The sequence below is a fragment of the Vitis vinifera genome, chromosome 13 (genome assembly GCF_030704535.1).
Source record: "Vitis vinifera cultivar Pinot Noir 40024 chromosome 13, ASM3070453v1".
Taxonomy (NCBI): Eukaryota; Viridiplantae; Streptophyta; class Magnoliopsida; order Vitales; family Vitaceae; genus Vitis; species Vitis vinifera.
The window spans coordinates 12,103,287-12,129,106 of record NC_081817.1 but is presented as its reverse complement, the minus strand read 5'-3'; the positions used below and the strand labels follow the sequence as shown (position 1 = coordinate 12,129,106).

General features: G+C 34.7%; 1 protein-coding gene across 2 annotated transcripts; it reads left to right on the top strand.

Moving 5' to 3' along the window:
* The first annotated feature begins 2,885 nt into the window (after positions 1-2,885).
* LOC100852881 (probable glutamate carboxypeptidase AMP1) lies at positions 2,886-9,686 on the top strand. Of its 2 annotated transcripts, none has more exons than XM_010648508.3 (8): positions 2,886-3,763; positions 4,451-4,603; positions 4,724-4,792; positions 5,968-6,055; positions 8,213-8,296; positions 8,417-8,505; positions 9,281-9,528; positions 9,614-9,686. In XM_010648508.3, exons 1-7 carry the CDS (start codon positions 3,434-3,436, stop codon positions 9,380-9,382), a joined length of 915 nt encoding a protein of 304 aa, XP_010646810.2. In that variant the 5' UTR covers positions 2,886-3,433; the 3' UTR covers positions 9,383-9,528; positions 9,614-9,686. The 2 variants fall into 2 exon arrangements, with proteins under 2 accessions (XP_010646810.2, XP_059598204.1); XM_059742221.1 differs by having other exon boundaries at positions 3,671-3,810.
* Positions 9,687-25,820: the final 16,134 nt, after the last annotated feature.

Sequence of the window (25,820 nt, the reverse complement as noted above, 5' to 3'; positions counted from 1 at the left end):
AATTAATATATAAGCTGTGAGAAGTTGTCTTTACCAATTAATGTTGGCTCTAACTCATGGTCTTTACTTGATTTCATTGATTGGTTGGGATAGGTTTTTTTAAAAGTATACATCGTGTATACTTTTAGGTGTATTTTTTTGGCCTTCTTAACACAATTGCATTTACTTTTAGGTGTACTTTTAGGTGATTGAATCTAAAAAATCCTCAAGAAACTCATAAACTCCAAAATGTACTCATCTTTTTACATATTCTTTTTATGCTAACTTTGAACTCTGGTGGTTATTAGTTTGAACTCGGATTTTGATGCTTAAACCGTATTTTTGTACAAGAAATTCAAAATAACCTTGTGACAAAGTAATATTGTAAATCGATGAACAACATTAGTTTTTAATACTTTACAATACATAATTCCCGGCTTGTTGTGAATCATGCTTGTAGATTTGAAAGTTGCTTGCTGGTAATAAGAAGCATGATACTAAATACATTCATTCTATAGTTATTTGATGAGGGATGCATTATTTCCATATCATTCATTTATCTTATTGTTATTTTGGACTCTCCTTTCTTCTCTTGCTCAATATGGATTGGTTCTTTGGAGAAGTACATTAAGTCTTTGATTTACAAGGTGAATCTCGAAGGTGGATTGAATCTGGTAAAAAAAACCTTCTTGCCTTAAATCAACAAATACTGCACTATACCCAGTCATTCCTCTTAGCAAAAGAGATAAGTGTTAAAGAAGCTTGTTTGGTTCTAATTAGTTTAGTAAGTATGGGGTTTGATTTTTATTTCTTCCCATTATTATAAGTTTAGCATCTTTAGAATTGTTATGTTTTAGCAGGTTTAGTCATAGATGTTCACAATATAATGGGAAGGCTTGGCTTTTTGAAATTTTAAGAGTTCATCTCTTCTTTTCACCTATTTTGTGGTATTGAATGGTAGATCCGTCTATCTATTGTTTAAGGCTGATCTTAATCGCTTGTTATAGATGGCAGCTCTAATGATTGAGATAGATTAGTTACATGCTATATCATTTTGGTGTTAGATCTGAAGGTTGGAATATTTGGGGATTCGAGAAGTGTGTTTTAACTGGTAAAGTTTCATGGTAGTTGAATTTAGAATATCATGTACAATGGTTGGGAAGCTTGTTAGCACGTTGTTTGATGATAATGTGCTTGAAATTTGAATTTGGAAGAATCAGTCATGAAGCTGGAAAAACTGTACTAGATGGTGGCAGTTAACAGACATAGTGATGATGAAATTCTTAGTTCTTATTGGTTCTGAACTACACATTACTGGATTCCATTGACAGCTTAAATCGGGGCTAGGTGGTTTTGTGCTGCTGTTTTCTCTGTTATTTATTTATTTCTTTTGTTTGCTCCTTTGATGGTGCATCTTGAGTACCTCTTGTGTACATGAGGTGCACCGCTTTTTATTGCATCTTTGCTATAAAATAAATTTTCCATTTCTTGTTGGATCTGAAAATACACTAAAATGAGGTTTTGGGTACCATTGTTTCAATGGAGTATTGTTATTTTATTTTTTGGAAACCCATGGCTTGAGATGAAGACAGATGCAGTTACAATCTTGCAGTTGCATCAGTTTGTGCAAAGAAGATGGATGGAGAAACAATTATGAGCTAGGGCTGTTATGCAGTACATAGTTAGTGGTTGTGAGACTAAAAAAATTCAATGGGATTTCCTACTAAGAGGAGGGGCTGTCAAGAAAAAGTCCCATCTAGTGAAACGGTTGACAATTTGCAAAAAAGAAAAGGGGTCTAGGCATTAAGAAGTTGTCCATTCTCAATAAGTCTTCATTGGAAATGGTGTTAAAGATTCGCTTTGAAGAGAGATATGCTTTGGAGAAAGGTTATAGTAGGAAATTTTGGAGAAGAGCCAAGTGAATGGTGCTCTTGGGTAGCGAGAGAAGGCTATGGTGTTAGCTTGTGGAAGTCAATAAGAAAGGGTGAGAAATTATTAAAACTAAAACAAGATTTGAGGTGGGCAATGGGAGAAGAATAAAGTTTTGGCATGATGTATGATGTGGTAATGTTCCCTTAAAGGACTCTTTTCCATTTCTATTCTCCTTTGCAACTTCCAAGGAGGCTTGGGTGGATGATGTTTGGGAGATAGAAGACGAGATGGTCCTATAGAACATGTGCTTCTCAAGACATTTTCAAGTTTGGGGGATAGATAATGTTGAGGAGTTTCTTTGGAAGCTTTAGATGGTTTGGAAGACTAGCCATTCTTGGTGAAATCTTTCTACTCCACCTTGGAATTGGAGGGTCTAGTGTCATTCCCCTCAAAGATAGTGTCGGCTCTTGAGCTTTGTATTTTGTATTTTTATTTTTTGTTTTTTTTTTTTTGTTGGGTAGGAAGTGGTTTGGGGAAGGATTCTTACTGAGGACGGACTTAAAATAAAAGGATGGCTTTTAGCGGGTTATTGTTGTATGTTTAATGATGTAGAAGAATTAGTGGACTATCTCCTTATCCATTGTGGGAAAGTTAGAGGGCTATGACACTTCCTATTCTCTTTGTTTAGCATTTCATGGGTTCTCCCACATTTGGTGAAGGGCATGTTAATGTGTTGGAATTTGACTTGTGGGCAAGAAGACGAGAACAACATGGAGAACAACTCCTCTATACCTTTTCTAGACAATCCGGAAGGAAAGCAATGCATTAACCAATATCTTAAAGACTACCTTATATCTGATCTATATATGTGGTCTTGAGGGTATCTTATAGTTGATGGTCAAACTAATCCACCATCCTCGATAGATTTTATTATTAACTTGTTGATATCTAAGTACTAGATTGGGGCGGTGGTTGTAGCTTGCTTCTTTTTGAATACTTTCATGTATACTTCTAGTGTATTGTGGTCGCCCCCTGTTTATTGGTGTTTTTTATATATGTATTTATTCTTACTTGCCTATGAAAAAAATGTAGTATGTTGGTTATTAATTCATTCTTTTTGGAATATGGGATGTCAATAACTGCCTCTTTAAGCTTCTGTTATGCATTATTACCATGATAATAGCTTACAGAGGCTCTTATGATTATGGCACATGCTTCCTCTTGTAGGATTGCTGAACTCTGTTCATGTTACTTTTTCCTTCAAAAAAATGTAACCTAAGAGTATGGGGACTTTGCAAAGTGTATGCATCCAGTTCAATCGATATCAAGGCTATGTTACAAGTCCTAATTATTTTCATGGGGGGAGGTTTGGGTTACGGCCCTTTACAGGGAATGAGACCTTGGAAGCTTTCTTATGAGTGTCTTTTTGTTTGTCTTTGTTCTATTACTCAATCCTGTCAATTATCTGCCACAAAATAGTACCTTGTGAAGTCACCTGAATTAATTCTCCAATTATTTTTATTCTCTTTTACATATTATCTTGTTAGCTAGTTGTTAAACATGAGAGGGTTAAAAAGGAAAAATGAGTGGAAGACTTCTACTAAAGCCCACTTGTGGAAAGCTTATTGAAATGTTTCTCCATTTATTTTATTTTTTCCCTCTTTTTCAAGCGGAGAAAAAGATAGCTACCATTCACAATGTTTTTGCTGTCATAAGGGGATCTGAAGAGCCTGATCGCTATGTCCTGCTTGGCAACCACAGAGATGCATGGACATATGGAGCTGTTGACCCCAATAGTGGAACTGCAGGGCTACTTGACATTGCTTGTAGATATGCTCTTATGATGCGTCAGGGGTGGCAACCTCGGAGGACAATTGTTCTATGCAGTTGGGATGCAGAAGAGTTTGGGATGGTAGCTAATATTTCATCTTTGTTGGTCATTAATATAAAATGGACCAGGTTGTCAATCTCTAGATCATTTTGTTATTTCTAGGAATTTTGGATTCTATAGAGAACAAATACAACTGTGTCCTAGATACTGCACCCTGAAAGTGTGTCAAAGAAAGGCATTTGATCACTCTTAATGCCTATATTTGGTTTAGGATGTTAATGGGCAAAGAATAGCCATGACATGTAGGCTCTGCCACTCTTCTATTGTTGGAATTGCCATCCAGTTGAGTCATAGTGGTGCACATCACTAGGAGAGATATTCCTACTTCCATGATATCAGTGACGAAAAAAAAAAATGAGAGCTTAAGTCGTTAGTTTATGTGGTTTTAGCGAATTATGTGCTCATCCCTGATGTGAAACCTCAGACTGATTATCAGCTGGCAATTTGCAACCATTGTAGATGAATCAATAGTGGATTATTTCAAATGTGTATGAACTCAAGAGGCTACCATCTGTGATATAAACCTTTTTCCTTGCTTGAAGTTGTATATATCACCATCACCAGTTTTTACTGTCGCTGCCTGAATTGCTATATGCACTTGCTCATTTATTTGTTCTAAAAGTAATCCAATTAGCTAGGCTTGTTCTATTTGAATGGTTGTGTGTATTTAACACTCAAAAGTAATTTACTTGTGTTGTGTGGCCTCAGATAGGATCTACTGAGTGGGTCGAACAAAACCTTTTGAATCTGGGTTCTGAAGTTGTAGCATACCTTAATGTAGACTGTGCAGTTCAAGGACCAGGCTTCTTTGCTGCTGCAACGCCTCAGCTAGATAATCTTCTCATTGAGGTTGCAAAGAAGGTAGAAAAAGATGGCAAAATAAGTTCACAAGATTGTTAATGTTCAATCTATTTGGATCTGAATTAATGACAACACCTGGTATTTCAAACTGTCTAAATTGTGATTTAAACTGAATTCCAGGTCCAGGATCCTGACTCAGAGAGCATGACCATATATGATAACTGGATGATTACAAATAAAGTCATCAATGTAAGTTAACCCTAATCTTTAGCTTTTCAAATCATTGGAATGGTTGCATTATGGTTGTCCTCATGCTTTTACCATCTTTGAAAAACACAAGGTTCCAAGTAAATGAAGTTATGAAACATTACAGACCTTTTTTTGGTTTGTGGAGGTTGATCTTCACATGTGAAATGATTGTCCTCCTTTGTAGGTGGCAATTCAAATAAATTTATTTGTTGAATGTACAAATGACTGTCTAGGATTCTAAGGAAATTTGTTTCAAAATTCTATTATTCTCTTGCTGATGCTCCCTTTGAAGTAGGATAGCTCCTTAAACTCAGAATAAGTTGTCTTAATCACTTGTTTAGTTGGACGATTATGTTTAGGGTATTGCATGGATTTTAAGGCTTGTCAAATTAGATAAATTCTTATAGGGTTAATTTGAAATTTTGGTAGAATGGGGTATGCTTAAAAAGTTCTGAAATTATGAAAAGAGGACTGAGTTGTGAAATTTCAGGACGATAATTAATTCAAGTTCTTTGTTACTTGGGTAAATGTGCTGTAGAAGTCGGGTTTTAGGTTAGAGAAAAGGTTTCATCTTGGAGAAAACAAAATTTGCGTATTTCGTCATATTATACCACCAATCATCACACTAACTTATTCATGCTTATACCATGACCACCACGACCACAGCAGTATTGTTGTTACCACCACCTCCACTATAGATGTTTATCACTTAATTATCTCCTTTTGCCCCTCAGTACGACCCCTTTCCAAGTTACACCATTTTTGGAAGTACTTTTTCAATTGCAAAAATACAACTAAAAAGCTTCAGTTGCAATTAAAAAATAAAATGTTTTGGAGAGAACAAAATTTACTTTTCCCATAACCTATGATCACATCAACACACTACTTCCATGAGCATCACACCACAGTAGTACTGCTACCACCACCTTGGTTGTCTGCTACAACCACCAGTTCCGTTTCATCAATACTTTGCTTAAATAAATTAGTCTGTCTGCACAGAAGACTTGTAAACATGCTTTTTACTTCTGTTTTTCATCAAAAAGCAAAAAGGAGAGACAAGTATACCACTTTTCTTGCTTTATAAATTTTGGCTTTGGATATGTCAAAATTTATATTTGTTGTTTCTATATGGATTGTATGAAGTAATTATTGGGATTGTCTTGGCTAGATTGCAGATTCAGAGGCTAAGTGGAGTGGATTCTGATTTTTCTCCACTTTTGCAACATGCAGGGGTTCCTTCTGTTGATTTATACTATGGAAGAGGTACATCACTTATACCCTAACATTTCCAAATTACAAATGGAAATTAGGAAAGCTATGAGTATTGAGAAAATGTGTTCTTGTGAAGGGAACTTGTGTGCTCAGACATGCATGCATAAAGGAAACTAAGCATCTCCACTTTAAGGGGTACATTAGCTTTGTCCTTGGTTTTTTTTTTAATCGATGAAAGGACATAAAAGTGGAACAAAGTGTAGTTATTTTTATAAGTTAGCAAATGTTAGTTTTGTTTGTAATTCATCATTCCCATCCTTCTCGGTTGTGGGACAGATAGATTGCCTTAGGCTTCCATCATGGATATCAAAGTTCTCAAAGAATATACATGTTTGTGTTGAATAGAGATGACATGGGGCGGGTTTTTTCGAGTGTTTGCCCCATCCCACCCCTAATAGGACGAGTTGGGGATTTTTTTTTTTAAATCCATGGTGGGTTTGGGTATGTCTTGCCCTGGTTATATATAATATTAAATAAAAAATATTTTGATTCTTTTTTTTCCTTTTACCTTTTCTTTACATATGTATAAAAAAAATTATTTTTCATAAAAATAAATTGTAAAAAATATACTATATATTTATATTTAAATTATATTTATTTTTAATATAATTTAAAATTTTAAAAATAGAAAAGTTTTAAGAAATGAAGAAAAAATTAAACAGGGCAGGGTTGGCATGGGGGTGACCCATCCTGAACCTGCCCTATTGCCATCCCTAGTGTTGAACAAGAGTGCCCCAGTCATTGCTTTTGCTTGTTCTCTTTTGTAAGTGAATGTGTTAGTTTTAAAGAAAACCTGGGATGTTTTTTTGCAATCAAATTCTGCAATTTCATAATCCAAAATGCAAGGCAAGGATTCCTTTTCATTTAATTTGAATATACAAGCTGAATTGTCTTCAATCTCCTAATGAATTTTTTGTTTCTCCTAAAGTGAGTGAATAGATATGCATAATTTGGTGTATTTTTGCCATTGCTTTGTGAAATCAATCTGTGATCAGATTATCTCAGCTATTTGTACTTTTTCAATTAATTGAAGGAGTTTAAGGGTTTGTTTGGCAACGTTTTCAAATATGGTTATCAAAAAACGGTTTTGTAGAACAATTTTTAAAAATAATTACCAATTATTTTCAAGTAAAAAATTCTTTATGGGAACTCAAAAATGGAAGACAGTTTTTTCTGTTTATTCTCCATGAAGGTAAAATGCATTTATGTATGTTGTAAAGTTCCTAAAGTATTCTCTATAATTTCAATGTTTACTTATAATACTCTACAAAAACTCCTTGAAGTAGTTGTAAAAATAACCTGTTTATTTAAAAAAAATAAAAATTCTAAATGTGTTTTTTAAGTGAAAAAATTGTTTTATATTCTAAATGGCAGAAAACTATTTTGAAGAGTTTCAAAATAAGTATTCCAATATATGTAGGCAAATAGGTTCTTTTCTAATTGGTATGCTGATTTACAAAGAGAGAGCATGTTGCTTGTGCTTTTGCAGTTTTCTTCCACCTTTTTTTTTTCTTTTCTGTAACGCTTAAAATTGAGGTCAGTTGAGCTTTTTTAAAAGGTGTACTTTTCTTTCTTTCCCTACAATTATCTTGGTCAATTTGGCAGTGACTCCACATATTAAAAACCTTTTCATTCAACTGTGGTGTGTTTGCAAATCCAGTGCAACCAAAATCATTCCACTGGGTTTACTTGGATGTGGAATGATTTAGTTTTGTTCCTTTATATTATTGCTCTCGAGAACATTTTCTTGCATGTGTAGAATGATCATTTTTAGGGCTTTATGAAGTGATATTTTGAATTTCTTAATTTTCTCATCATCTCTGATGGTATTTCTGTTTTCTTTGGTATTTCCATTTTAAAGGATGGTTTTTTGCTTGTTCCTTTTTTCCCTTTTCTAAATGCACCAGAAATTACACCTGGAAAGATTCTAGTTTCAAGGCATAAGACGGAGTATAAAAGAAAAAAAATAATTTGTTTTTTTCATTTGTAGGCAAATTATTTCCACTAAAAGGATTATCGAAAGCTTTTATTATGATACTCCAAGCACCGTCAATAATGTTAGTAGTAAAATTTACATCACAATTAAGATTTCATGCTAATCAATTTGGTAAAATAGAACTTCAACTTTCTTTTTCTTTTGTCCTTGAGATTTTCCAGTCTATCACACTGCTTTTGACTCCTATAACTGGATGACAAACCATGGGGATCCATTGTTTCAACGTCACGTGGCTGGTTAGCTTCTTTTCCTTCTAGTATGCATTCTTGAAAAAGATTTATCGATGAACTAGGAAAATCACTGCTTCATTGTCACTTCTTCAAGCTTACATAGTTTTCTGTTTTTTACTGCCTCAGTAGCTGGAGTTTGGGGACTTCTAGCTCTTCACCTGGCTGATGATCCTATTTTACCTTTCAACTATGTCTCTTACATAGAACAATTATGGGTAGGCATCTGTTATCTTTCATTTATCATTGCTTATTTTCTCTGTCATTAAACTAGATTTTTTGAATTGAGATTTTATACTCTGGTAACTGCAACTTAACCAGGTGAAGTGACCTTATTTTCAAAAATTTTGATCTAGCCTTATATCTAAATAGGGAAGTTTTGATCTTTTGAAATGGTATTCCTTTAGGAACTGCTACTCACTGTCCTTTTGTCTGCGGCCTTGGGTAATCATTCGATTTGCCAGAGTTAGTCACTTCATTTTGTGAGAAAGCCCCTGCTCTACCTGCACAAAAATGAAAAATAAAGGACAAAAAGGGAGGGTGGAAGAAAGAACTTGAGTACATCTGTTTTACACAGCATTATTTCTTTCTTTTTTTTTTTTTTCTTAGGGATGCAAAAGGATGTTACCATGTTTTAGAAATTGAAAATTTCAAATAGACCAGAAATAATTGATTGTTCATTTTATTTTATTTTTTTCCTTTATGCATAGTTAATTTGATTTCATGTGTTACTGCTTGCAAGAAGTTATTATTCATTACAATTAAACACCAGGGCTACTTTTGGTTTAGTATAAGTTTCCTTGGTTGGTCCCTTGATATTTTCTCAGAAGAAAGAAAAAGATAATCAATTTTTTTGTAAAAATGTGACATGGTGTGGTCCAAGATGTTGCACTTATGCTATTGAAAAAGTTGTGTAAGTGCTGATATGCATTTGTATATTTGTTCTGTTATATACATATACTAGTCTTGTAATAATCTTTTTTCTTGGGGCAGAACTACACAAATCTCCTACGCAACTTGGGTGAAAGGTACTGTATCCCTGCACCCTATAACTGCATCCATTCAGGAACTCACCTCTGTAGCCGAAGAAGCTGAGGGAGAAGCATCTAGCAGTCCCTATGGCCAACTTGACAAGGAACAATGAAGATAGCCTCTAGACGTCCATTTGATGGGTGCAAGGCTGCTAGATTTTGCAATTCTTAGACCATACTTGCAACATCCTGCCATCAGTCATGACCCAGGTAGTGCTATTGCCATACATGCCAACATTGCACCCTTGTTCTTGCTGCAAGAAAATTGAACTAATTCATAAGAAGCAACTTACAGCAACAGTGACATCTAAAGGACTGCAATCAATTCTTGCCGGTTTTGAACTAATCCCAAGGTACTTTTCCATTTTATGTGCATGTGTGTCTTATTGGGAAGTTGCTACTAATTTATGAAAGTGTTCTTGTCATGGATTTAGGCAGTACTAGTTGTAGGAAGAAACAACCTATACACTCTTGGAATTGGAAACAACAGAGGGGTTAGATACTCAACTCCATGAGACCAGATGGAAATTACTTATTTTTCGTTGTAAATCAAGTTGGGTAATTAGTTGGATTTATTTTTATTTTATTTTGCATGTTTATCTTTGTAGGTTTAATTTACATCTCTTGTACACTTGGTTAAGAACACAATACTGTTAAAAGATTCAAAGACAAAAGATGCTCTCTGTGATTTAATGGGGACATGTGCTACCAAATACCACTATACGGTACAATCATGTGTTGTTGGTAGTTTGGTTGGTTCTCCTATCATAGAGGTTGGAAGGACAAACCGAAAAGACTATGTGAAGGACAAAGTTGGGGCTATAAATATCAAACGTTGCTTTCTTGTGGAGCTCGTTGATAGATTTGTAAAGTTGATTTTAGCCAACACAGGTTGTCCTGTATTTTCTTAGGACTAGTCCACTTATGAAGCCGTGGAGAATGTGTTTGTTACCATATATATCAAGAAAAGTTTGTTTTCTTTTATTATCCTAAATATTCATGGCATCTAAACAAGTGGGGTAAATCTTTTGGTTCATGATTTATATTCAGTTTTCTTATCAATGGTGTTTTTTCCCATCAACAATTGATAAAACCCTCAAATATTCTCAACTATGAGAAATGGGAAGAAAAGAAAAAAAAAAAAATTAAAATTAACTATCAATTGAACATTTGAGTAATCCATTGTTTTTTTATATTCTTTTCTAATAATTTTTATTTGATACTTGGTGAATGTTCTCTCTTGTGCATCAACAAATTCAACTGTTCTGTGTAGTTGAGTTAAGTTTTCACTTTCCAAGTTAGATTCAAATATCTATTTTATTCTCATTAGTCATTTTTCTAAGTAAAGATATTGACATTAGTTATTTTGTATATTTTAACCATTTTTTTTTTAAGATTTTAATCTTTTTTTCTTCTTATGCAAATAGATGTATTATTTGATCTCTCTTGGAAAGAGCTTTTCCATCTCCAAGAGTAAGACGTGTTTGATCATGTATGTTCATTAATAAAAGGTTTCTCTAGTCTCACACTATCTTGTAAATTAAATCTTAGGGAGAGTCCTAGGCCCAATCTCAACGTTCTTCCAAAGGTGGATTCTCCATCTCGAGTTACTTACGATCTGTTGATAGTGTACTGATCCTTGATTGGGTAGCCTCACATTGGATTGCTTTTAAAACCTATACTTTTTTGCTTCTCAATATTGTCCTCATTCTGGGGTTTAATATTGTTTTCAAGAACTTCAAGGTTGCTAGAACTGCATGCTTGAATCGGAAACATTACTCTTACAAGTTTTCTAAAAAGTGAAAGAAAAAACTATTGTCTAATAAGGAGACCCTGATATTTGGCATTCTGAAAAGCTTAATCACCAGTTTTTGGCTGCTAGATAACTTATGGTATGCTGTTACTGATAATGTTATTGATTTTATATATGCAATTCATCCAACTACTGAAACCTTAGTTGTTGACTTGAGGAAAATGTCTCTTAGTTGCAAAATTACATTGAAAGTTGTATCATGCGTCCTTTCAACTGTTCTTGTAACAAAACTTAGTAGATATTTATTCATTATGTTCCATGCTGCTATTAACCAATTGACGCATATGGTGTCATGTATCCAAATAGAAATCTTAATTGATAGTTTTGGCTGCTAGGAAACATAATGGTATGCTGTTGCTGATAATGTTATTGCTACTATTTATGCTACTCATCCAACTCCTATGGAGAAATATGGAAGTTGTGGTTGAAAAGGTTTGCAACAGGTTTGGTGGAGTCACATGTATTGTTTATACTATTGTTTTAATTCTATTTTCATCTATCATGTACTAATATGACAACTTATTATCATGTCAAGTTTTAATGCATGACTTCATTATAAGATATAATGTCATGGCACCTTGCATTTTTGTTGAATATAGCTTACGCTTGGACTAGTCTCTTATTTACCATATTGGAGACATACTTCATTAATAACCTAGCAAGGTATTAAGTTCTTGCATTACCTCATTTGCAGTTTATTTTTTTTAATAATTGGTGTATTTTTTTCACACTAACGAAAACCATAGTAAGGAGTTTGCAACTAGAACTCAAGTCTCGCATTGAGGAGTTTGAGAAGCTTGACAAATTCCATATGGAACAAATGGAAGAAGAGGTTACTGCAAGAAATGCCCATACATCAACAGAAAGTTGGTAGTTTGAAATGTTTTATGGTAGCTAAGAGCAGTGCAGAAGAATTTTCAAAAACTGATATTGTTGAAGGTATGTGCAAGAAATGCCCACTTTGATTCTATAGTTGCTTGATCTGTTCCTTGTGTCTTCTTGAAAATTTTTAGCAAGTTATCTTTTCTTAGCTTTTTATTAGAACTTTAGTTGAAGCTTGCATATCTGATTGTCAACTTTTATATGCGAAAGGAACACCTAGAAACATGAATTGTTGAACGGTGTTGGTCCTGACATGTTTGAGGCACATGCATGTAGAGATATAACAAGACCAAAATAATCCATATCGTTGTTGAGTTGGTTTAGACATTTGTGGATTGATGCTGATAGATCTGTATCTATCAATGCTTCTGAAAGTTAGTAAGAAAATTTAATTGACATCTAAGCACACAATTTTTGAAATGTTCTACTGCATGATAAGCTGAAGCGTTGAACATCAATGATAGTTGAAGTTATGGCCATCTTATGTGCAAATCTTTTCTTGAATTTCAAAGGTATTGAATTATTTTTCAAATCTCTATGTTTATAAACATCTAGATGGTGAAGTCATCAAAATTCAATAAAAATCTATTCTTTTTCCCCCCTCAACATTGTCCTCATTTGGGTGTCTAATATTGGTGTCAATAACAACTCCAAGGCACTCTTTCTTTCTATGTGTTTGAGTGTGTCTTGTTGGTCTTTGCTTCTAATTTAGTAAAGTGTTCTCATTATAGATTTAAGCAATATTGAGTTGTTGGAAGAAATAGCTTATACACTCATGGAATTGGGATCCACAAAGGGTTCAACTACTCAACATAATAGCTAATTCACTAGAGATCAACCCTTTTTGATGCTCTTTGGGTCATGAGACCTAGTTAAAAATTACTTATCTTTCATTGTAAAGTATATTGTATAATTAGTTTGATATTTTTTAATTTGATTTTTCATGTTTATATTTGTTAATTGGATTTTGTAGGAATGTATTCTCTTAGTTTGAGAATGCGGTACTATTTAAGAATTCAGGGACAAAAGATTTTCTATGTCATATAATTGGGACATGTGCCACCAAAGTTATTTGTACAACTTGTTTGGTTACCTATATTGACAGTTGTGACCTTATTTATGTGGGATTGTAGTTCAATTGGTCAGTGCAATGCCTTTGCAAGGTGGAAGCTACGGGTTCAAGCCCCGTCAATCCAAACTAGACCAATGATAGGGTTGTGGGTCAAATGTTCTAGGAGTCATCCTCTTTTCATAATGTTCTTTTTTGTCTTATTTTTCCTCTTTTACGTTATTTCGCTCAATTGCATTCTTATCTTACTAGATAATGTATTTGGATTGTTCGGGATTTTATTTTATTTATTTATTTTTCCTTTTTTTTTTCTCATAGATTGGCTTGATTTCATTGTTATATAGTGATGTCTATACATTTTTACTGCTTTGTGGGCATGACTATGGATTTCATGTTTTCTTGTACTTGACTTTGTACCTAGGTTTGAGTTATGAAAATCATGTATGTGGCAGTTTGTGGTTAAGAAATCATTGAAAGTCATCTTATTGAATCATTGATATGGTAAAAAACTCTTCGCTTATGCCATTGTATTTTAAGCAGTTTGTGTTGTAGAATTGCCTTGTCTTTGATGGTAGATTTGTGTCATTTTCAACAATTTTTCATCCCCACGCAATCATTGTTGTATACCCTGTGCAACAAGAAAGAAATGATGTGTTTATATTTTTTTGTTGATAGTTGTTGTGATTCACACAATAATGAGTTACACTATGTGGTTGAGTTCAATAAGGGTGTTGGAAGTCTTAAACTGTGATTGCATTTTTATTTTGCTTTAAGTTTGCTTTGGTTTGTTGACCTTCACCCATGTTAGTTATTGGCGATTTAGGTCAATTTCCAACTGTAGCTTGGTGTCTTACTCTATAAGGAATAGAAAAAGGCTAGCAAGGGTCCAACTAGGATTTCCTTTATGTAAATTGCATGCTTTAATTAATATTTAAATCAGCTATTAACAAAAGAACAGGAAAAAGAAGCACTAAATCACAATGGTAGAGCCAACTCTATTTTTGTAATCCACTATAAAAGTTGTTTGTTTCTTATTATTTTTGTGGTTTTCTTAAGAAATAATATAATGTGGAATGTGGGGTTTAATAAGTTCAGAGCTACGACAATGACAAGAAGTGTGTTTTTCTTCTTCTTTGCCTTAATATGTAAATCAACTTATGCTTTTGTTGTTAGAGCAATTGGTTTAATCATTGTTGTTTTTAACAACCTATTTGGTACTTATGTGAGATTGGCATTTCTCTTGTTTTGCCCCTTAAGACAAGTAATCTCTATCTCCTTTTCATGGTGGTGATGAATTTGTTAGATTTTCCCTTAGGCAATATATAAGTTTTGGAGTTTAAATTTCTAGATAAATTTGAAAGATAATAATGGAATTTGAATTTTTGTATTAGTTTTTTAAAGTTCTTTGTATGCTAGTTTCATTAAAAATTGATGTTAGATTCTTTTTTAAAGTTCCTTGAATGCTAGTTTAGTTAAAAAATCATCTTAAGTTATTTTCTAAAGTTCTTTGAATGATATCTTAGTTAAAAATTCATGATGTTTGATTATTTACCTTTGAGAGCTTGTTATTCTTTAGAAAAAACTTAATTGATTTTTGAGTCAAAATTTCTTTTACAAAAAAAGATCTTTTCTCCATCATGAATGAAAAGGTAGCCAAAAAGAAGGTCTAAGTTGATTTTTCCTTTCTTTTCAAATTGTTTTAAGTTATGAATAAAAAATCCCAACTTTTAGGTCTTTTGTTTGGAATTTCTTAATTTTCTTAGTTCCTTTTTTGCTCCTCCTAAAATCATTTTTTTTTTAAAATAATTTAAATTATTTTCAAAAGGAAAAAAATCATTTAAGGACTTTAAAACAAAATTCGTTTTAGGTTTAGGGCAAAGATCTCACTTTCTTTTAAAAACATGCAACTCATTTCATACAAGTTGCATTCTCTTTTTGGTTTTCCAAAAACTTTGTTTTTATTCACATAAGTTTGAACTTGTGCCCCCAAACTAATGGGAATGTCCTTGGCCTTGGTAATCTTTTCACTTGAGGTTGAGGATGTATGGGTTATGGAATATTGAAGGAAGATTTGATAGAACCCTACATAAAAGATATTTTAAAATTAATCATTGCTACCAGTTTCAACTTAGCTAATGACCTTTTAGTTTTAAAATTTGTTTTAATTATTTTTGGAGTGTATTAAATTTTTTTTTTCCACAATTGTGTGATGTTACTCACTTCTTGAAATTGATTCTAGAATGTTATTTGCATCAAAAAAGCTTTTCCCAAAGTTGATTTATTTAGTTGGTTATATACCTTGTATAGCTGATGTCTTTGTAAGTTCATGCCATGCAGATATTATGCTCTCATAATTGCTTGTCATCATCTTTTATCCTAGCTTCTCCATTTGTATTGAAAGTGTATTGCGTTAAAGATATGTTCTTCAGGTACACTCTCCACCATTCACTTCTTTTTAGTTACATATGAAATGTTTTGTGTGAACCATACCATGTTTGATATTGGCACTAAGTGCCTTGATGTTTGTTTGATTTTCGCTGATGAGATGCATGTTATATATTTTGTTGTTTTAACTAACTTTAGTATCTTGTAATACTTTAAATTGCAGGTATTACTCTTCCTTTATGGTCTAACTTGAATTATTTGTTTAGCATGCTTAATATGTTATTGGAATTTAAGTAATCACCATTAGTCTTCCTTGATTCCCTCTATTAATCACTTAATTGTCGTACTTCCCTCAATTTAGTCGGTAGAGACCTTTTCAAGGGTTTAGAGTACCATTATCTTAAGGTACCTTCCTGATAGGTAACTTGATCTTTGGACCTAAACTCGGATTTATTATTTCAAAGACATGTTTTTCCAAAAGTTTAAGGTGTCATTTTTCTTAGGCTTTTAGTTTCTTATATTATTTTCCCTATAAAAAATAAATAAAAATAAGTGGCATGAGAACTCCAAATTTTAATAAAATATCAATTTTTCACAAATAAAAAATGAGTCTCGTCGTTGAGTGGGGACGCAAGTGAGAAATGCAAGTCCATAGTAACCCCCTTCCTAGACTTTGTTTATGGCACATTCTTTCTTTCAGTTTGATTAGAGTATCCCCTATCCTTAACATTGTTTAGGGCATCCCTTTTTCCTTGAGTTTTTTTTTTTTGGGCATCCCCCTTAGTTTGTTTAGGACATCCCCCTTTCCTTTAGTTTGTTTAGCATCACCCTTTCCTTTAGTTTATTTAGGTCATTTCCCTTTATTAGGGCATCCACCTTCCTTTAATTTGTTTAAGGCATCTCCTTTCTTAGAGTTTCCATAAGTCATTATATTCCCTTGAGTTAAATTAGGGAATCACCCTTCCTTCATTTTCTTAGGTCATCCCTCTTCGTGGAGTTTTTTTTTTTTTTTTTTTAAATTCATCCTTATTTCCTAATTTTGTTTATGACATCCCCTTTCCTAGAGTTTCTTTAAGGCATCCCCCTACCCTTAGTTTGTTTAGGTCATCCCATTTCCTTGATTATTATTAGGGAATCTCCCTTCCTTGACTTTGTTTAGGACATCCCGTTTTCCTTTAGTTGTTTTTTTAGCATCCCCTTTGAGTTTTTTTTAGGGCATTCGATTTCTTTGAATTTGTTTGGGGCATTCATTTTCCCCAAGTGTTATCATGATACCCCCCTTCCTTTAGTTTGCCTAGGCCATGGGATTCCTTAAGAAACCCTTAGTGCATCACCCTTCCTTCACATTCTTAGGTCATTCCCTTTCCTAGAGTTTGTGTAGAGCATTCACCTTAGTTGAATTTGTTTAAGGCATCCCCTTACTAAGTGTTTATTCAATGCACTCCCACTTCCTTAAGTTTTATAGGGCATCCACATTCCTAGAGTTTTTTAACAACATCCCCTGTCCTTGAATTTGTTTATGGCATAGAGTTTCATTAAGGCATCCTTTCCTTTAGTTCTTGTGGGGAATCCCTTCCTTGATTTTCTTTTGGACACCCTTCTTTCCTTTAGTTTGTTTAAAGTATTGTCATTCTATGAATTTGTTTAGGGTATTCCCCTTCCTTTAGTTTGTTTAGGGCATCCCCATTCCTTGAGTTTCTTTAGTGCATCACCCTCTCGAGTTACATTAGGGCATCTCCCTTTCTTGAGTTTCTTAGGTCAACCCTCTTCATGGAGATTGTTTAGTTCATTCCCTTTCTTGGACTTTGTGTAGAGCCATCCCCTTTCCTTAAGTTTGTTTAGGGCATCCCCCTTTCAATAGTTGATTTAGTGCACCCCCACTCTCTTAAGTTTTATAGGGCATGCACCTCCTGTAGTTTGTTCAACACCTCCCATTTTCTATATATTTTTGGCACATCTCCCTTCATTGAGTTTGTCTAGGGAATCCCCTTTCTTGGAGTTTGTCTATGACAACTGCTTTCCATCACTGTTATTAACACATCCCCCTTTCATTAGTTTTTTATAACGTCTCCCTACCCCTTGAGTTGGTTTATGGTATACCCTCTTGGAGTTTATTTAGGACATCTTCCTTTCTCCAGTTTGTTTAGGACATCTTCCTTCAGTGACTTTGTTTAAGGCATCTCCCATACTCAAGTCTTATAAAGGCATTCCCCTTCCTTGAGTTTGTGTGTGGCATCCCCATTCCCTAACTTTGTTTATGGGATCCACCTTACTTTAGTTTGTTTAAGGATTTCCCCATCCTTGAGTCTGTTTAGGGAATCCCCCTTCATTGAGTGTTACTAGGGCATTTCTCTTCCTAAATTGTTATTAAGGAATCCCCCTTCCATTAGTTTGTTTAGGGCATCCCCATTCCTTGAGTTTCTTGGGGCACCCCTTTCCCTTGGGTTACTTTAGGGCTTCACCTTCCTTGAGTTTCTTAGTCCCTTTTCATGAAGATTATTTAATTCGTTCCCCTTCCTGGAGTTTGTGTAAAGGATCCCCCTTGCTTGAGTTTATGGCACCCCCTTCCAAGAGTTGATTTAGTGCACTCCCACTTCCTTAAGATTCATAGCACATTTGCCTCTTGGAGTTTGTTAAGCCCCTCCCTCCCCCTTTCTTGAGTTTTTTTTTTTTTTTGGCACATCTCCCTTGTTTGAGTTTGCCTAGGATCATTTCCCTTCTTAGAGTTTATTTAAGGCATCCGCTTTCCTATAGTTTTATTAGGGTATCCCCTTCCTTTAGTTTGTTTTGTGCATCCATGTTCCTTGAATTTCCTTAAGCCATCCCACTCCCTTGAGTTACATTAGGGCGTCACCCTTGCTTTAGCTTCTTAGGTCATTCTTTTTCATGGAGATTTTGTAATTCATTCCCTTTCCAAGAGTTTGTTTAGAGCATCCCCCTTCCTTGAGTTTGTTAATGCCATCCCCTTCCCAAATTTTGTTTAGAGAATCCCCCTTCTTTGAGTTTCTTTAGCGCATGCTTCATTGAGTCGTGTTAGCACATCCCCTTCTTTGAGTTTGTTTACAATATTCTCCTTCCATATCTTTGTTTAGGGCATCCCCCTTCCTTGAGTCATATTAAGACGTCCCACTATCCCTTAGTTTCTTTATAGAATATCTATTCCTTGAGAATTTTTTTAGTGCATCCCCCTTCCTAGAGTTTGTTTAGGGCAACCTGATTCTTAGAGTTACTTATGGCATCCTCCTCATTTGATTATGTTTAAGGCAACCCCCATCCTTGAGTCTTATTAGTGCATTCCCCTTCCATGAGTTTCCTAATGGCAATGCCTTTTTTTTTTTTAGTTTGTTTAGGGCATCCTTCATCATTGAGTTTATTTAATGCATGTACCTTCCTTGAGTTCATTTAGGGAATGTGATTTCATCGAGTCTTATTAAGGCACCTTTTTCCATTATTTTCTTTAAGACATCCCCTTTCATTCAATTAATTTATGACATTCACCTTCCTTATCTATATTTACATCATCCCCTTTTCTTCAATGTTATTAAGGCATCTCTTCCTCCCCATCCCATAGATTCTTTGTTGAATTCCTATTCCTTGCATTTGTTTAGGTTATGCCCCCATCCTTGAGTATGTTTAGCACACCCCCCTTTCTTGAGTTTGTTTAAGGGTATGCCCTATTCCTTGAGTATGTTCAAGACATCCTCCTTATTTGAGGTTTTTTCGGGCATCCCCTTCCTTAGGTTTGTTTAGGGTATTCCCCTTCATTGAGTTTATTTTGGGCATCCTCTTTCCTCGAGTGTTATTAGGGTATTCCCATTCCTCTATTTTTTTTAGGACATTCTTGTTCATTGGGCTATCAAACTACCTTGATTTACATTAGTCCATCACCTTTCCTTCAGTTTCTTAGGTCATCCATCTTCATGGAGATTTTTAATTCATTCCCTTTCCTAGAGTTTGTTTAGACCAACCAACCTTCTTTCAATTCTTTTAGCACATACCATTTCCTAGGGATTACTTAGTAGACTCCCACTTCCTTTAGTGTAGTAGGGCATCCCCATCTAGTAGTTTATTTAGCGCAACTCCATTTCTTGAGGTTGTTTAGCACAACCGCTTTTGTTGGGATTGGGCATCCCCCTTGGTAAAGTTTGTTTGTGGCATGCCCTTTCTATGGGTCTTATTAGTGAATCCCCCTTCTTAATGTTCATTTACAACGTTCTTCTTCCATTGGCTTTTTAAGGGGATCCCCCTTCCTTGACTTTGTTTAGAGATTTCCCTTCATTAAGTTTATTAAGGGCATTGGGCATCCCACTTCCTTAAGTTTATTTAGGGTATCCCTTATCCTTCAAGCCATAATTAGGATGTCATCCTAGGTTTTATCTAAACATAATCATTTGTTCTCAAGACTGCTCATCATTGGAACGCCATTCATACTACTATTCATTTTCATTCTTAGTTTGTTTAGTTTCACATCATTGAGATCCCATCCTAGGTTCTATCTAAGCTAATTCGTTTGTTCTTTTGATTGCTCATCATTGGACCATAATTCTTGGTTTTATCTATGTTCATTCTTCGTTCCTTTAGTTCCCCGTCATTGGGTTACTATCCTTGTTTTAATATAAGTTTCTTTGTTGGTTCCTCTGATTTCTCATCACTAGGACGTCATCCTAGGTTCTATTTATATCCAATTTGAGTTAATTTTGTGTCTGATTGTCTGTATACCATCCTAGGTTCTACCTAAGCTTGGTTGTTTGTTATGTTTCACATCATTGTGATGTCATCCTAGTTTCTATCTAGGTTTATTTTTAGTTCCTTTGGGTTCCACACATTTGGATAACAATCCTAGGTTCGACCTATGTTCATTGTTCGTTTATTTGGTTTCCCATCAGTGTGAACTATCTAAGCTTATTATTTGGTTTCCCATCATTGTGAACTATCTAAGTTTATTCGTATGTTCCTTTGGTTTCTCATAATTAGGACGCCATCCTATGAGTTTGTTTAAGGGTTTGCACTATTCCTTGAGTGTGTTCAGGACATCCTCCTTCCATGAGTTGTTTTTGGGCACCCCCTTCCTTAAGTTTGTTTATGGTATTCCCCTTCATTGAGTTTATTTAGGGCATCCTCTTTCCTCAAGTGTTATTAGGGTATTCCCATTCCTCAATTTTTTAAGGACATTCCTGTTCATTGGCCTATCAAACTACCTTGATTTACTTTAGTTCATCACCCTTCCTTCAGTTTCTTAGGTCATCCATCTTCATGGAGATTTTTAATTCATTCCCTTTCCTAGAGTTTGTTTAGACAACCAACCTTCGTTCAATTCTTTTAGCGCATACCCTTTCCTAGGGATTACTTAGCAAACTCCCACTTCCTTTAGTGTAGTAGGACATCCCCATCCAGTAGTCTGTTTAGCACAATCGCTTTTGTTGGGATTGGGCATCCCTGTTTGGTGGAGTTTGTTTGTGGCATGCCCTTTCTATGAGTCTTGTTAGTGAATCCCCCTTCTTAATGTTCATTTATGACGTTCTACTTCCATTGGCTTTTTAAGGGCATCCCGCCTACTCAAATTTGATTAGAGCATCCCCCTTCCTTAACTTTGTTTAGAGATTTCCCTTCATTAAGTTTATTAAGGGCATCGTTTAGGGCATCCCACTTCCTAAAGTTTATTTAGGGTATCCCTCATCCTTCAAGCCATAATCAGGATGTCATCCTAGGTTTTATCTAAACATAATCATTTGTTCTTGAGATTGCTCATCATTGGAACGCCATTCATACTACTATTCATTTTCATCATTAGTTTGTTTAGTTTCACATCATTGAGATCCCATCCTAGGTTCTATCTAAGCTAATTCGTTTGTTCTTTTGATTGCTCATCATTGGACCATAATTCTTGGTTCTATCTCTCTTCATTCTTAGTTCCTTTAGTTATCCGTCATTGGGTTACTATCATAGTTTTAATCTATAAGCTTATTCGTATGTTTGTTTGGTTTCTCATAATTAGGACGCCATCCTAGGTTCTATCATAGGTCATTCTAACTTCCTAAGGTTTTCCATCAATGGGATGCCGTCCTAGTTTCTATTTAAGCTTATTTCTTTCTTGTTTTTGTTTCTCATCATTGAGATGTCATCCTAGGTTCTATCTGTGCTTAATTTTAGTTCCTTTTGTTTAAAATTTATGGGAACCCATGCTAGGTTGAATCCAAGCTTATTTGTTGCTTCCTTTGCTTTCTCATCGTTGTGAGGCGATTCTAGCTTCAATTTAAGCTTATTCGTTTGTTCCTTTACTTTATGCTCATTGCAACACCATCCTAGTTTCTATCGATGTTCGTTTGTAGTTCCTTTGGTTTCTCATCATTGAGATGTCGTTCTAGGTCCCACCATCATTGGAACACCATTCTAGGTTCTATCTTTTTCCATTTTTACTTCCTAAGGTTTGCCATCATTTGGATGTCATCCTAAGTTCTATCTAAGCTCATGTTTGTTCTTTTGATTACTTATCATTGGAACGCCTTTCTTGACTTTATCTATGTTCATTCTAAGTTTCCTTAGTTTCCCATCTTAGTTCCTTCTGTTTATCTTTACTAGGATGCTATCGTAGGTTCTATCTATGTTCAATTTGATTTCCTTTCATTGGGATGCCATCCTAGTTTCTATCTAAGCTTAGTCGTTTTTTCCTTTGGTTTGCCATCACCGAGATGCCTTTCTAGCATCTATCTATGTTCAAAGTCAGTTCCTTTAGTTTCTTATCGTGGAGATGTAATCTTAGGTTTCTACCTCTACTTAGCTTGTTGTTTCTTTGGTTTCTCATTGTTGAAATGCCACCCTAGTTTTTATCTATGTTCGTTCTTAGTTCCTTTGGTTTCCCGACATTTGGATTCGGTCCTACGTTCTGGCTACGTTTATTGTTAGTTCCTTTAGTTTTGAATCATTGGGAAGCCATCCAAGGATCTATCTAAGGTGATTTGTTTAGTTAGAACATCATTGTGACGCCATCCTAGTTTCTATGTATGTTTGTTTTGAATTCCTTTGGGTTCCAAACATTTGGATGCCATCCTAGGTTTTTTTTATGTTCATTAATGGTTCCTTTCGTTTCCAATTATTGCGAAGTCATCATAGATTCTATCTAAGATAAATTATTTGTTCCTTAGTTTCCAATTATTGCAATGCCATTCTAGGTTCTATGTTTGTTCATTCTTACTTCCTAAGGTTCCCATTCATTAGGATGTCATTCGAGTTTTTATGCGTTCTTATTTCTTCATTCCTTTGGTTGGTTATCAATGTGACGCCATCCTACAATCTATATATATTCATTCGTAGTTACTTTGGTTTCACATCACTAGGATGCCATCCTAGGTTCTATCTAATCTTGTGCTTATGTTCCTTTGCCTTCTCCTCCTTTTTGATGCCATCCTAGTTTCTATCTATGTTCGTTCTTAGTTCCTTTGGTTTCTAATCGTTGGGGCAACATCCTAGTTTCTATCTATGTTCTTTGTTAGATCCTTCGGTTTCCCACCATTGGGATGTCATCCTTTGATTGCTCATCATTGGAACATCAATCTTAGTTCTATCTATTTTCATTCTCAGTTCCTTTAGTGTCCTATCATTAGGATGTGATCCTAGGTTCTATTTAAGCTTATTCATTTGTTCCTTTTGTTCTCATCACTGGGGCGTCATCTTAGGTTCTATATATGTTCAATTTTAGTTACTTTGGTTTCCAATAGTTGGGATGCCATCCTAGGTTCTACCTAAGATTAGTCGGTTGTTTCTTTGGCTTCTCATCATTGTGACACCATCACTGGAATGCCATCCTAGGTTCTAACTATGTTGAATTTTTGTTCATTTGGTTTCCAATCATTAGAATATGATCCTATTTTCTACCAAGGATTAGTCGAGATTGTTTCTTTCGCTTCTCATCGTAGTTTCTGTCTGTGTTCGTTCTTAGTTCGTTTGGTTTCCAATCATTGAGAAGGTATCCTAGGTTCTATCCATGCTTATTCATTTGTTCATTTCGTTTCTCATCATTAGCATGCCATCCTAGGCTTTATTTACGTTAATTCTTTCCTCCTAAGGTTTCCATCATTAGGATGCAATCTTGGTTTCCATCTAAAGCTTATTTCTCTGCTCCTTTCGGTTCTCATCATTGAGACTCATCCTATGTTCATTCTTTGTTCATTTAAAGCATATTCGATTGTTCGTTCGATTGCTTTATGGGATCTATCTACGGTTATTTGTTTATTCTTTTAGTTTCTTAACATTGAAACGTAATCATAGGTTCAATCATCCTAAGTTCCTTTTGTTTCCCATCATTGCGAAGCCATCCAAGGTTCGATCTATGCTTATTCATTTCTCATCTTAAGGACACCACCTTATATTCTATCTATGTTCATTCTTAGTTCCATCTCCCATCATTGGGATGCCATCCTAGGTTTTAGTTTCTATTTAAAGCTTATTTATTTGTTCCTTTTGATTTTCATCACTAGGATGCCATCCTAGGTTCTATCTATGTTGAATTTTCGTTTATTTGGTTTCCAATCATTGGAATGTCATCCCATGTTCTACCTAAGATTAGTCGATTGTTTCTTTCATTTCTCATTGTGTTGACACCATCGTAGTTTGTATCTATGGTAGTTCTTGGTTCCATCATTAGGATGCCATTCTACTTTCCATCTAAAGCTTATTTCTTTGTTCCTTTTGTTTCTCATCATTGAGACTCCATCCTATGTTTTATCTATGTTCATTCTTAGTTCATCTAAAGCATATTCCTCTGTTTCTTCAATTGCTCATCGTTAGAACGCCATTCTTGGTTCTATATATTTTCATTCTCAGTTCCTTTAGTTTCCCATGCTTGAGATGTCATCCTAGTTTTTATCTAAACTTATTCGTTTTTTCCTTTCCTTTCCCATCACTAGGACGTCATCCAAGGTTCTATTTATGTTCAATTTTGGTTCCTTATTTGTTTTGATCATTGGGATGCCATCCTGTTTCTAGCTAAGCTTAGTCAGTTGTTTCTTTGTTGTATCATCATTCTAATGCCAGCCAAGTTTCTGCCCGTGTTCGTTTTTAGTTCCTTTGGTTTCCTAAGAATTGGATTCTATCCAAGGTTTTTGTCTATGTTCAATGTCATTTTCTTTGGTTTCCAATCATTGTGAAGTCATCCTAGGTTCTCTCTCTAAGGTTATTTGTTTCTTCATTTGGTTTATCATCATTGAGACATCAACCTAGGTTAAATCTATGCTCATTGAGACTTCCTTTTGTTTCCCATCATTGCGAATCTATCACACCCCTGTTTTTTTTTTTTTTTTTTTTCAAACTTTACAATTGATACTCAAATATAGTATAAGTGCTCTAAAAAAACATGAGGATACAAAAATTTAAATGTCGAGTTTCTGCTTGATTTGGTGCAAAAAGAGAATATGCAAAACTTGTTATAAAGAGTACATCCTATATTAAACTTTATAACAATTAGTTAACAAAATATGATTCGTTTTACAATAGAAACTTGTACTATGTTAATTTACATATATATCAAAACCCCATGGTTCACTACGGGTAGTCCATACTACAAGTGTACCTGACAAATATTTATATTACATCATTCCTAAAAAGAGATTCAGTCTTTAACACAAAGGGCTTTCAATGCGAGCAAACAACATCCAATCACAATAAAGCAATGCTCAAGCATTATTTCCAACATAGGTCTTTTGACTTGCATCTAAAGGTGGAAGGGATAGGGTGAGTTCACAACTCAATGGGAAAGTTTATAACCATCCTAGACATACCCATAAAAACCTTGAATTAAACGTATAATAGCATGCATGATAAACATTTTATAACCATTAATAAATATACAATCATGTAAAACATGTATGCATGTGTTTGCTAGTTTCATCTTTGCTTTTCCTCATCCATCCTTTCACAATTGATAAACTGCTAACCCCCACCAATCTACACATCAGATATCAATCCTCCACAAGATACTTGGTCAATATAATAATAACTATTTTGAGACATCACCCAAGAGTAAGTCATATCTCGTGTCTTTTGGGACTCATACCCAAAGGAAGGACCAACCCCACGTCTTTAGGGACTAAAACCCAAGGGTAGGACCAACCCCATACACCCATATCAGAGTGTCTTCCTCGAGGGCTTTAGGGACTTTCACCCACATAAGTGCTCTCAATGATATGGGGATACAATAATTTAAATATTGAGTTCCTTCTTGATTTTGTGCAAAAGGAGGATGTGCAAAACCTGTTATAAAGAGTGCATCTTGTATTAAACTTTGTAATAATAACAAAATATGTTTCGTTTCACAAAAGAAACTTGTACTACATTAATTTGCATATACCAAAACCCCAT

Coding starts and splice junctions, on each gene's coding strand:
- LOC100852881 (XM_010648508.3), top strand. CDS start 3,434: ATGAGTGGAAGACTTCTACTAAAGCCCACTTGTGGAAAGCTTATTGAA. Junction 4,604..4,723: donor TCATTGAGGTTGCAAAGAAG/GTAGAAAAAGAT, acceptor ACTGAATTCCAG/GTCCAGGATCCTGACTCAGA. Junction 4,793..5,967: donor TTACAAATAAAGTCATCAAT/GTAAGTTAACCC, acceptor GCTAGATTGCAG/ATTCAGAGGCTAAGTGGAGT.